Source organism: Takifugu flavidus, chromosome 6 (genome assembly GCF_003711565.1).
Source record: "Takifugu flavidus isolate HTHZ2018 chromosome 6, ASM371156v2, whole genome shotgun sequence".
Classification (NCBI taxonomy): Eukaryota; Metazoa; Chordata; class Actinopteri; order Tetraodontiformes; family Tetraodontidae; genus Takifugu; species Takifugu flavidus.
Window position 1 is genome coordinate 632219 of NC_079525.1, and position 13647 is coordinate 645865.

The 13647-nt window shown below is 47.9% G+C and overlaps 1 protein-coding gene across 1 annotated transcript; it reads right to left on the minus strand.

Moving 5' to 3' along the window:
* Positions 1-816: 816 nt before the first annotated feature.
* chrnb3a (cholinergic receptor nicotinic beta 3 subunit a) lies at positions 817-7723 on the minus strand. Its single transcript, XM_057036451.1, has 8 exons — positions 7412-7723; positions 4575-4726; positions 3750-3794; positions 3548-3657; positions 2290-2803; positions 1906-2096; positions 1574-1778; positions 817-1459 (listed from the first exon to the last, which is right to left on the minus strand). The coding sequence occupies exons 1-8, from the start codon at positions 7479-7481 to the stop codon at positions 1328-1330; spliced, it is 1419 nt and encodes a 472-aa protein (XP_056892431.1). The 5' UTR covers positions 7482-7723; the 3' UTR covers positions 817-1327.
* Between the last annotated feature and the right edge of the window lie 5924 nt (positions 7724-13647).

Sequence of the window (13647 nt, forward strand, 5' to 3'; positions counted from 1 at the left end):
ATTGATAGGATAAAGTTTTCAGACCAGTCCACCGAATATCAGGCGACCACGTCAGAACTGTGTTCAGAAGCTGCTTTTTCTGCCCTCTGGTGGTCAGAAATGGTTTTGTCAGTGCAGTTTGAACTCACACACACACACACACACACACACACACACACGTGCACAGGTCATGGAGAGCCAGGGTCAACCCCTGGCCTTCCATATTGCCTTACAGGATACAAAGCCTGATCAAGTATTGATTTAGTCCCACAAAAATATTTAATATCTTTTACAACTGAGTGACAAAACGGCGACTTTCAGGTCAACATATAACATTTGTTTGTTATACTAGGACATAATGGGTAAATTTAGTGTTTAAATTGTGACATGTGCTATGGCCACCAGATATTCCAAAATATTGCTTAAGTGATTATCTTTTTTTAAAATGATAATGCAACCTCTTTAGTTAGACAGGGGGATGTTTTCAAACTAGTTTTCCAAACTTTGCCAAAGTGCAGAGCATTATGTGTTCAGTAACCTCCACTGTAACTATTTCTACCAGGTGAGCAAACACCACAGCCGATAACTGGAAGGTCGATGGTTCAGAGTGCATCTGCTCCAACAGCGCCCCCTCTGGACAGATACGCGCACTGCACCCGCGCAGTATATTTACTGCCATCTACTGGCCATATTCTGTCACTACAACACAATGTCACATAATGTGCGTGTAATAAACCTGGGCAGAAGTCCAAATAAATATTCCAATATTCCATATCTCAGTTATGTGTGCCTTTTATTAATTAAACCTCAGTCAAGAAAAGGGTTTATAAGGCATACTAGGGTTGGCAGAAATTGAGTAATTCTTTATTGATCCTGATCTGAAAAACAGTCAATACACCCCGGATACACAGACACAATCCACAGGCCAAATTTACTAGAAGTCATGCACAATTTTCTGAGCTTTTTGAGAACAAACATACTACACAAATATACATACTACTTCCACTGTGACCCATTTATCTTCTGAAAACCACCATAAATCATTTTTATTTTAGTCACTGGGCAGTTAAACATGAGGTGTGTGGTATTTGTTTGCTGTGTTCTTTTTAGGAATTCGATACTTTATTCAACACATCAAGTTTCATCATTGATGAAACATTTTATGTAACTAATGAGCGCATTATTACAGCACAACCTGTCCAGAACTTTTATTCGTTTTCACCGCATGCAAGCTCCATTATGAGATAATACAGGTTCCAGCAGTTATTAGACTGTCATCCATGCTGCAGGGTGGTGTTATATTAAGTTTTGAGGAGGCAGATCGGCGGCTGGAGCATTTGTGTGTGCATTAGGGTGTGCTGAGGTACATCTGCAGAGCGGGAGTGAAGATGAGAACAGTTCCCAGTATGGACACCGTGAGGAAGGCCCACAGGAAGATCCTGTCCAGCACCTGCGCCACAAACTTCCAGTCTTGTACAACCTGAGTGAAAAGCAGAGGAAGAGACAAAGACAAGGGGAGTGAGATGACAGTCAGCCTTCGGGAAGACAGTGTGAGGAGCAGTTCAGGTGAGACCTTCTAAAAACCCACACACACCTCTCTTATAAAGTGCTCCTTCTTGATGTGCTGGCTGATGTAGCGGACTGAATTGGTTGCTTTCTCTAGCATGGCCAGCCAGGCTTGATTCTCATCCTCCTTCCCTACGAGGGGGCCTTTCTGCTGGCCCTGGACCCCCCTTCTCCCTATGGCTCTGCGGGGCTTCGGCTCTGGACTGCGCATCTCATTATCTGGAAAGTTATACCTGAAAACAAGGGTTGCTTCTGTGGGTTATTGTACTTATAGACAACAGCGGTGCGTTCATGCTCATCCCCGACCGTAGGACTTTCCCCTGAATACATCAACTACTCCTGTGGTGCTGCTTGACTGACCTGTCAGTGTGCCCCCTCATGCACAGCAGTCGTGGAAGCCTCTGAAGGAAGAGGCTCTTCACCCACGGAGCCATGGGGTGGTAGGTCGCCGACGACCGATGGTGGACGTTGATGACGAACACGGTAACGATGATGGAGAAGGTGACGAAGATCATGATGAAGAGCAGGTATTCCCCTATCAGTGGAATGACCTGGTGACACATCATTAATAATCTGGTTACTTATCAATACCTATAGGTACAGTATATACACATACATAAATGGGGGGAAAAAACAACTTGTTTCGTGTATGGAAATTGTAGCACCTTGTATCTGTAAAGCTGGAATCAATTAAGATTAATTAGAAGTTTAGATGAACTGTGGGAGGTTTGGGAGCAAACCCACCTTTGAGGAGGAGGGGATGATTTCCTCTATGACCAGGAGGAACACGGTGAGCGACACCAGCACAGATGTGGAAAGTGACAGTTTCTCGCCTTCATCTGACGGCAGGTAGAAGACCAGCACCGTCAGGAAGGAGAGGCCGAGGCACGGGATGATGAGGAACAGGGTGTAGAACAAGGGCAGCCTCTTCAGGATGAAGGAGTAGGTGACAAAAGGGTACCAGTAGATCCCGTCCCTCCTGCTTCCCTTCACTCCCGTGGCGTTGAGGATCTCCCACTCGCCATTATCAAAGAAGTCCTTGCGGTCCACGTAATGATCCACCAGAACCAGGTCCACCATGTTTCCATCGTAGGTCCAGGAGCCGAATTTCATGGAGCAGTTCTGACGGTCGAAGGGGAAGAAGGTGACGTCCATGTTGCAGGCGGATTTGTAGCTTGCGGGCGGGGTCCACGTTATGGTTCCATCCCAGCGCACGATGGCTTTGGTCATCAGGGAGCCTTCGAAGCGACCATCCGCGCTGAGGGGACAATGAGGTGAAGGAGACGTTCTGTCCTGTTACGTCACATGATGGCAATGCTAAATATGCTAACATTAGCCTGTTGTACTGCTGAATTTAAAACGTGTGCTTAATTCCTGTGATCTGAGTGGTTCATATATCACCGCTGTGCCATCCTGCCTGATTGCAATGACTACAAACTCCTAGCTTAAGCATTGCTAACCTAACTGATAGTCTTTTACAAGAGTGAAAATTGGAATGAAGCACTTTGTAGATTGGTTTGAGGAGAGCAGAGCGCCGCTGGGCGTTAAGACTGTTGAATCAGCACTTGAGCGATGAGATGGTTCAGTCAGGAACGCTACGGTGAACTTTATGGACCGAGCAGCTTCATCCGTCTCCACCTCAGTTCAACGAAGGCAACGTTAATGTCATTAAGAATATGTTAATTTCTGAATAGCTGAAGTTGTTAAACTGACAATGTAGTGCCTCGTTTTTATTTTCAGGTGACTTTCTTTTATTTTGAAAAAAAAACAGCTTGAGATTTTGTTTTCTTATTTTACATTAAAATTGTTGGTTACAGGTTTATAAAAGTAATCCCCCTAAATATTTGCTAAGTCATTGTATCAGAGTGCCTGTTTCTTTCCGTTGTAAACAGATACAGTTAGCATCCAGCAGCTAATTAGCAATGACTTCATGATTACTTTATCTAGTTTAAAATGTACTATTGCCACAACTGGAAAGGTGGAAAAGCGACACGTAACTCACTTTTCATACAAGACGATATCGGGCAGCCATATTGTCTCTGATGGAACTCTGATGGCAGTAATGCCTCCATAGTCATCTGGGTTCCATTTCAGCTTCACATCAATCCACTCCTTTAAAATGAACAACCCAACGTAAATCAGCTCAAGTACATTAGAGAATATTTATATCCTATCATTTCAGGTGTGCCGGACGGCGCTGTTACCTGCCACAGCCACACATTCGTCGTCATCAGCTGGTTCTTTTCATCCTGTAGGACAACAGAACAGTGGATTTGCTATTTGTACACAGAAAAAGACAATTAAGGTGGTGGAAAAGGGAAGTTGGAGATGGAAAATGGTCAATTCAACCCGTTCAGAGAGGAGGCTTCTGGGTAATTGACGTCTTGCCTGTAATTCAACGACGGCAATATTCTCCATTTCTGATTAAACACCACAAGGTGGCCCCCTAAAACACTGCCCAGACTGAACAGCGACCCCGTGTCCAGCAGATTGGTGTGCGACCTTTGTGTGAATAATAAATGTGACCTGGTTCCTCTCAGCCTGATGAGCTCACTCCTCCCATCGCTGTTATGAGCCTCTACTCCTCTAACCTCGCTCTCTTCCTGTTCTTCCGTCCTCTCCATCCTCCCGCTTGCCGTCACCTCACAGTTGCTTTGGGATTCTAACTTTTAAAAAAATAGCCACCACTCACTTACATGGATTGGGCATTAAGCCTTTGACCTCGAGCGCTTTAACAAGGTGGTTGTGGCTAATTTTGATTTTATGTGAATTATCCCTTTAATACTGCTGTCTGGCTCCAGCACGTGGTGCTTAGCTCAAGGGCACTCAAGATATGGGCAAAGAGAGACAGTTTAAAATGCCATATTTCTAATATGATTGGCAAGAAGTGCTCGTACGCTGTCCTCTGGATTTTATGTCCTTCATTTTCAGATTGACTCTCATCCTTCTAATTGAATTGACTTCTCTTCCAGCTTTCGGTTCAGCCCCTCGTCCTCCTTCCCATACAAATAATGTAATGCAAGACTCACCACATCAACCAGCTGGGAGATTTTCAGTCCGAAGCGAACCGTGATGGTGTCGTTGGCGTGTTGGACCGGCCGCACCCACTTCTGGTATCCCTTGAAAAGGTTCCTCAACAAGGAATCCTCCAGTTCGGCCAGTGACACAAAGTCTTCTTCAGCTGGAAACAAATACGCAGAGGTCAGGAGCTAGCAGGCGCTGGCAGGTCACCGGGGTTTTATTGCTCCCACCCATCTACGCTCCTCTTCCTGACCCCTTTATCCCTTTGGGGTCACGGTGCGGCGCACATATGGGCGAGGGCGGGGTACACCTGGATGTACCAACAGACCGAGCTACCCCCGCCCATCTATCAGGTGTACACCTACACTGAGGCGCGGTGGTTGTTAAGCACAGGGACCCCCCCCACACACACACACACACACACTCCGCTAACCCCAGACTGACGGCTGATCATGGCTCCACTAGGGCACCCAGAGTTCTCCATGGCCCCACTAGGGCACCCAGAGTTCTCCATGGCCCCACCAGGGCACCCAGAGTTCCCCATGGCTCCACTAGGGCACCCAGAGTTCCCCATGGCCCCACTAGGGCACCCAGAGTTTCCCAGAGTTCCCCACGGCCCCACTAGGGCACCCAGAGTTCCCCATGGCTCCACTAGGGCACCCAGAGTTCCCCATGGCCCCACTAGGGCACCCAGAGTTCCCCATGGCTCCACTAGGGCACCCAGAGTTCCCCATGGCCCCACTAGGGCACCCAGAGTTCCCCAGAGTTCCCCATGGCCCCATTAGGGCACCCAGAGTTCCTGCTCGGGCCGAGGGGAGGGATGGGGGATGGGGGATGGGGGATGGGGGTGGGGGGGGTCCACTTCACCATCCACTGCTGACACTGCAGGATCTCTTTGGTAGATCCTTCCAGACAACACACTCCGATGCCGTACAGGAGGGAAGGTGCCAGAATTTGAAGTTTTGCTTTCCCTGCCAGCCAAGAACGCTTGGAGCTCAGTCCAGAAGCTCTTGTTAGCTGCTCAGAGCATTATGTGGTATTTGCTGGTGGGGGAGCGGAGATCAGGCCGTCCTGCTGCATGAAAGGACAATATTTGGCACAGACTCTAGTGAGGCGAAACGAGGCAAAGGCCGGTAGGAGGGAAAAAAGAGGTTTAAATCAGCAGCCTTTCAAACAAGAGGAATGGAACGGAGGAATGGAGAGTGCTGATAAGAGAAGAAGGGAGACAAAGTGACCTCCAGCAATTCCCTCCAGTGCCTGAGAGAGACAAGGAGACCGGCAGAAGGAGAACCTAACTGGGGCAAGGGGAATGGGAACAGACAGTAAAACAGATAGCAAGGGGGGAGAGTCACTTCCCGTGCCCCTCGAGCACGAGCCGGTCCGAGTTGTGTGTTACTCTGTTACCCACTCTGCTGGTCGCCCTCCCCATGCACACCACCCTCATCACACCCACATGGAGACTGAGCAGGATTCTGCCCCCTCTGTGTTCAACGCCTTCACCCCAAACGTGAAACTGTGCAATAAATGCAGATTCCGAGCGCTTGCCTCCCGTTGCGTCAGTGCTCATGTTGAGCGTTCAGTTTGTTCCAGGCTTAAGGATGAATTCTGCTGCCAGGAAGTGACGGCTGAGACGCTGGAAGTCAAACACTGCAGCTTCCTCCCTGGGACAGAGGCTATTCGATCTGTGTGTGTGCGTGTGATGGAGCAGATGGGAGCAGGGATATTGATTGGGGGGGCTAACACGCTGTCTGGAGGGGGGTGGATTTCCTATGTGAATTTGTGCAGAAGCTGTTTGAATGGGGGAATATATTTATGTCATGTGCGCGCATCTATGCGTTTTTACGTCTGTGATTGTGTATGTACGCGCGTGAGCGATACCGACACGCAGATGACTCGCAGTTGTTCAGACATCCCTCCCTGCCCCCCCTCTTGATCTCAAACACCCCAGGGTCCGATCACCTCGGCGCCGCTGCCATCTGTTAACGGCGGAGCGGCTGCGGGATGTTCCCGGAGCCATGAGACCAAGAGGCGGGACAGAGAGGAGCTGAGGACCGGGGGAACCCGTGTCGGTGAAGGACAGTTCAACTTGGTTTTGCCTCCTTCTCACAGCTAATGAGAAGCCTCCAGCTCGGAAGATTCAGCCACTGCGGCTGCAGCTCTGCTCTTCTTCCACTTAATGCAACTTGACAGGGAGCTCTGAGACGCACCAGACTTTACCGTGCGGAAGCATTTCCGGCCATATCACTGCACGTCAGCAGGCGTGCAAGCGTGCATGGAGCAGCCGGCCACGTCCGTGGATGTCAGAGACACTGATACAGGTGTGAACATGGACATCGGGGCCCTGGGGCCCTGTCGCTGAAGCCACTTCTGACAAACAGAGGAGTTTGTGAAGAATTCGATTCATCAAGCATCAAGTCGGGCTGATGAAAGTCTGCTGTGTTTGGGGGAAACAACCCGTGCGTCATTCATTATGCGGGGGTTTCACCCCCATTATTCTCACATTTATCTCGCCGCGTCCTGGGTCCTCCTCGCGGAGCTGCTACAGCCCCATGGGGGCGCTGTGCCCACATTAATAAATCATCACCGGGCTCTTCTCACCTGACCCGGTCCCTTTGTCCTCCTTCTTACTCCACAATTACAAACACACACGAAAAATCCGAATCCCGCCCGAACCCTTTAGGAAGCTCTGCCCTGTCAGTCTGTCACCACCGGGCGCGAACTCCGCCTGCAACGACTGCAACACTTGATCAGCGTCCCCGTTCCACGGTCCCAACTGTCCCCTGGTCTTGTTTACATCCGACGGACCCGCAACAGTTCGCGTGCGTGTTGTGTTTGCGGGTCTTACCTTGGACGGCATCCCTCACCGCAGCCAGGGAGACGCACAACAGGGCGACCGCAAACTTCATTCTTCCCATCCACGGTACCGACTCTATTCAGATCAAACCATTGTTAATTCTCTCACACATGTGCGCGCGCGCACGCAGATGCACTGGGTCCTGCGGGCTGCATCACTTCACCGGGACCTCCGGGATCAGGGCGGGCGACGTCAGAGCCGGGCGCGTCCACACTCACACTTCCGCCTTATCTTTTAGCTCTGGCCGCTTCTTCGGGACGGCTGTGCGCGTGTGTTTGTGTGCCCGCGCCGCTGTGCAGCCGGTGAGGGCGGGACGGAGCAGGAGGGTGTGGGTGCATTCTACCCCTGAACCGAGTGGGTAAAATGGACTTTTTTCTGACCATTTTGTACCATTTTTTTTTAACCTTTTCACCACGTTGCTGCAGAAGCTTTGTCACAAACAGCTCATTCAATGTGTATGAACCAAATTCAAGTATTTTATTATTACTGGGAGTTTTACAGTGTGAAATTTGCACGAGTCCGACAAAGTACAACACCAGGAGAACAAATAGGATCAATCAGAATATTTAGAGAATTTGAACATGTGGTTTTAAAGACAATTAAATACAAATGTGGTTTCAAATACAACTTCACCCTACACAGAGATTCTGCGTGTCCTGTATGAATCCGAACGTTTACCCCTAACTGCTGGTTCTCTACTGGGGTGAACTGTTCTCCTTCGTGGCCGAACTTTCGTGCACGCCATCACAGGGGCTCTCAGGAAATCCTCGATCCAGTTAATCAGTCTGGATCCGTGCCCACGCTCCCGTGCTGCACCCCTGGGCTGCACGTCTACATATGGGGTGAAGCCCTCGCACGTCATGAAAAATGGCTGTGGAACATCTTCCAGGAAGCAGTGACCTGTGAGTTTCCTCTCAGAGGCTCGTCACTTTGGTTTATAGGTGGAGAGCGCGCGCGGTATCGTAAATCACCAGCGTGCAGTTGGATGCTTGGGCCATTCCGCTTCTCCCTCCTATAGGTGCCACGTCCCACTGCTATGATGCCATGGGAAACGTGAACGATGACATAAGCGCCTGGTAAGGTGGGGGTGCCTGTTTTATTAGTTCCCTTGCGCCATTATACCCAATGATGGCCTTTCAGTCACTCAAGGTAAACGGGTGAGGTTGACCCTCGCTGCCGCGCCATTGACGTAACCTGCCGTTACTGTCAAGTGCACCACGTGATCTATCGAGCTACTGTCACAAAATGGTCGCTTCCTATTAAAAATAAAGTGATTTAAACAAAAAAAGACACTACTGGGGCGGCTTATTCCACCACATGGCTTTGAAATGACGGCTGGTGTGGACAGGAAATGTCAGGTGCAGAGTGATTTATGGAGGCGCTGAGGTCCAACAGCCTGAGCCAGAAAGAGCTCCAATTTATTTGCTATGTGCCATTTATTTAGCCAATCGAACAAAACCTCCCCCACTTCTCCCCCCCTCCCCCCTCGTAATTATTTAACGCTAGCAGGAAGAAGAGCAAGGTGACTCATTCTGCAGCCATGCGGGAAACACTGAAGACAAATGCAAAATGTTTGATTGCTCATTAACAGGCGCCGTGACGAACAGATCATTGATCAGACACCTGATCGCAGCGTTGTTATCGCCGAGGCGCGCGCACGCACACACACACACACACACACACACACACATAGAGTAGGCACAGGCTCTCTCTTATCTAACACCCAAACAAACTGTACCATCTGAGTCAGAACACACAGATGCGCATCACAAATCCTTCAGCCACGTTTGAGGGGAAACAGAGATTCTGGAAAGTCTTCGCGAGGCTTCGGTAATTAGTCTCATTCCATTTTCAGTCCACGTTAATTAAAAGTTCACAACGGGGTCAGCAGAGAAGTTTGCAGTGTTTGCTGTAACTGGACGAGGAAATTCTTTCTTTCTTTCTTTCTTTCTTTCTTTCTTTCTTTCTTTTTTCTTTCTTTCTTTCTTTCTTCTTTCTTTCTTTCTTTCTTTCTTTCTTTCTTTCTTTCTTTCTTCCTAAAAATATATACTAGAGAATAACCCCACCCCGTATCATCCAACTTTAACGCTGGGCCGGTGTTTGATGCTGGAGCCACAGGCACACCATAAAGTAAATGCAGGGAATTACAGAAGTGAGTAAATTTCCCATAACAGGATTTAACTCGACAGGATTCCGACGACGTGCCCCTGCGCCAGCTAATACCTGGAAGCTCAGCGGCTGTCATTCATCAGACCGGGGGGACTTCGTATCATTAAAGCGCTCTCATTCATGTGTTCTATATTTCACAAAAGCAGCGGTTTCAAATATTTACAGATCTTTGCCATCGCGTGTCGTCTCAGGCACGTGCACAGTGATCATAAAGCGCAACGTGCTGTTGAGCATGGCACTGCTGCAGAAGGCTGCTGTAAATCCTTCCCCCACCAGCGGTAATCCGGTGTGGCTGACAGGCCAGTCTCAGAACCCGGGAGAATAAAAGAGGTTGAGCCTTATATTGAGACGACGAGTAAACAAGCAAAACAAAAGGTCATCTACACCTCATTCTGACGCGCGTGTGGACGCCTCTGAAATCGATGTATCGAATGCAGCCCCTGCGCAGAGCGAGGAGCATGCGTTGGTGTTTTCAGGTGCTGGGCAGGTAATAATGGGACGATGTCAACGCGTCTCCCTTTGGTCTGTGGGGACTTGACAGGTGCTCCTGAGCTGTTGGTTGAGAGGCTAACAGGAGGTTCAGGGTGAAGAACCCTGTGGTGCTTGTTTTCTGCCCATGTACACACATCAAATCAGTCTTGATGGGGGGAGGGGTGGATGCTGAGGGAGCTAGCAATTGCCTCCTTCCATCATATTGGAACAGATATCTAATTCATCAAGCTAATGGTAGCTGCTGCCGTCCACAAATATTTAGAACTCAGCAACCAACGTTGCAGAAGAATATCCAGTTAGCTTCCCAGGCGTTAGCTAATGCTATTGCTGCACCACTGTTTGCAAAATTTTAAGCAGGGATCTCCAGTTGGGTTGAATGTTTTTGAACTATATTTTATGGGTGTCTGAGCGTATCTTTATCAAACCTTTGCATGTAAAAAAGCCCAGTTGGATTATGCATCAGGCTCACAGAATAATTGAGGAGAGGCTCACGTAAAAAAGGAAAAACTCGATCTGGTGTTCATCGTGACAAAGCGATAGGCCTAATTTTCTGCCCCAGTTGCCGTGGCAGCTAGGAGCAGCTGCATCAGTAGGGTAGCATTTGCTCTGCCATTTTACTCCTCCATTCCCAGAGCCGGTCAATTACCAATGATATGGAAAAGCAAGGAAAGACCCTCACAGGCCTGCTGCCTGGTATGGACTGGGGCCACAGGAGGGGACAAGACAGAAGAGGGAGGACATGTTGGCTCATTAATAGACCAGCTGATGGTGAAAGGCATTGGGAGAAGATGAAAGAGGGAGCGAACACTGACAGAAACGCACAGTTTTAGTCCCTCGGGGGACGAGTATGGATTTACATGACTGTAAATTTATGGCATCATTAACCGCAGGTGCCAACATCTATGAGGTCTCTTCCTGTCTGAAATGACACAACCACAGATTGTCTGTCTATAGGTTGCAGCTTTTGCAGAGTTTGGACGTCGGCGGCGCTCTCTGAGGTGTGTGGGCATCTGTTCGGAATGCCTTCGGGATACCTCCTTTTGGAGGCCTACCAAGTGTCTGGGATCAGGTCTCCAGCAGGTCCCGACGAGGAGCCGAACATCACTGCAGACGGATGGGTGGAAACTGTCGGATAAACTCTGGTCTAATCCACCGTGTGTGAGACGGTCCTGGACGCCTTCCATCGCATCCTTACAGATGCAAATACATATTCAGGGGTGGGCTGGAAACATTCCAGTGTGGATTTTTCCCACCAACCAAAGCAGCAGCCGACCCTCCTGCATAATGAAAGACCCGTGTGATGAAGGCTCCATTCTGCTGAAGAACATGCAAATGTCACCTGTGTATTTTCTTCTGCTTCTGTTGGTGCATCGAGACCATTTAGAGGCGCACACACACACACACACACACAGAGCAAAACCTAAAAGGCTTTCTTAATTCTAAAGTCTAATTCCACCCAAAAAGGCGTCTACATTCCTGCTGTTTTCACTGCACCTCTCTGCGTCTTCTTGACTCAGGTCGTCACAAACATGTTCTAAATCGAGACTTTCTTGAGTCAGTGCAACTGTCTGAACCTGTGGTTGATGCGTCCCCTGATACATGCAACCATGCGCGTACACACACCTACGCAGGCACGTGCACATACGCCGCTACAGCAGAGGATGTCACAAAAATGTTCTGGAACGACAATTTGGGGGGCGACCCAGTCAGACTCGTCTTTATTTTGCCCTCCTCACATGACAGTTCCTACACACACACACACACACACACCTACACACACACGTTTGTTCTCATACAATAAAACTTCAAAAATGTCCATTTATCCTTCACTGATTCCAGTGGACAGGCTAAGGCAAGGTTAAGGCCAGACATGCTGTATAATGTGGAGTTACAGTACAATATGACATTTTTTTGACATCTTCTATTGTTCTGGTCTTTTAATGAAGGGTCTTTTTATATGGGCGGCTCGTTAAAGACCCTTTATGATGACACAGCCAACATATTGTCAGTATAATGAACGGTTCCTAAAGACAAAAGGTCAGATGGATGTGTCACCCAGATGTCTCCAGCTCAGAGTATCAATGGTGTGTCCTTAAAGTAAAACTACACCTGAAAACCCCTTTTCCCCCGCTGGAAACACAATATTATATTTGATATTTATTTGGGTATGGAGTAATGTTGTTGATGGAGTCTGTTCCAGCTCTCAAAATTTCAGTTAAAGTATTTTAAAAGGCTTTTTTAAAAGCCGAGGTGTGTAGTTACACTTGACGTCTAAGCCTTAAACCCAACGGTTGCCTCTAACCCACATGTGTGCTAAAATGTATAGAATAGTATAGGATTGTATGTTTATATAGTTTCCTGCGCTGGACGAATGATTTTATTCTGCTGATTTAGCATAGACTTTGTTTTTGGGACAAATTCATTATTTATTAATGAAAACATGGTGCAAATTTAGAGAAATGTACATTTTTGATGGATAGTTAAAGACAAACAAGCAGCCAGTTTTGCATTATCCATGTACTCGGGATGGAGATGCTATCTTTAAACATACATTTTCCATTTTATGGTTTGTATTTTCAGAGCACAATTGCAACAGCGAGTGTTACATCAGGACGGGGTGTTGGTGTGGGCCTACGTCCCCCTCCTACTGCTCCGTCTGAAGTGTGCAAGCCTGTGAAGAGTTGCTCCCTGTTACAGTGAACGTTAAATCTTGTGATTTCCTGCCTCCACCGACCATCAAAGCGACACCTCTCTGCTGATGCCGACTACCTTGCAATCTTCTCTTCTTTCCCTCCTCCAGCACCACGCAAGCAAATAGAGCCAAGTTCAGAAATGCCTTTACAGAAATAGAGTAGAAAACGCGTGTTTTACTCATAAAAACCCAGTCTGAAAATACATTGGCGTGCTTCTGTTCCGTGGACGTTTCTCCGCCCTGTAGCTTAAAAGTGCTGATGTGCGTTTGTTCCGTCATCCAGCAGCATTTAACACTCAGCTGTTTCCGACTCTGCGATGAACGTTATGTTAGAATGAGCAGAGCAACGGAGCTTCCAATAACACAATTTGGCGTCAGTCATCTACAAAGTTGAAATCGGGACATTTAACACCATGTTCAACGTTGTCATCGTCCCCTTGTTCATTCCATCCAACCTCATTTCACCTAATAAGCATTTCCTCAGACGGCATTCTTCATAAACATCCATATATAGTAATTACACAGGAAAGTATCATACCAGCCACACAGAATCAAGGTTGCTTTGCTTCATTTATTTTCCATAACTTGGCTTTTTATAACGTCGTGACAAATTATTCAATGTTTCAGCAGAGAAAGGCAATTTCGTAGAAGGACTTACGCACGATAATTCTTCCTATTAGGATTTAGCTCTGCTCCTTTTTGCAAATCTCAAAGAAAAAAGAACATGAATCACCACATAGGATGTAATTCCATTTCTGCCTGACATCCCAGTTCCATTTGACCTGCGTTACCGAGAGCCCTTTATAGCAGATAGCACTTCTGGGGTACGCTCGTCCATTAATATTTATGATGTCCCCTGTAAGCACAGCGTCCC

What these genes read in the sequence shown, in the direction of transcription:
- chrnb3a (XM_057036451.1), bottom strand. Translation starts at nt 7,481, where the DNA reads ATGGGAAGAATGAAGTTTGCGGTCGCCCTGTTGTGCGTCTCCCTGGCT. An exon ending in CGAATGTGTGGCTGTGGCAG is followed by an intron (nt 3,658 to 3,749) that starts GTAACAGCGCCG and finishes TTCATTTTAAAG; the next exon opens with GAGTGGATTGATGTGAAGCT. An exon ending in TCATCCCCTCCTCCTCAAAG is followed by an intron (nt 2,097 to 2,289) that starts GTGGGTTTGCTC and finishes ATGTGTCACCAG; the next exon opens with GTCATTCCACTGATAGGGGA.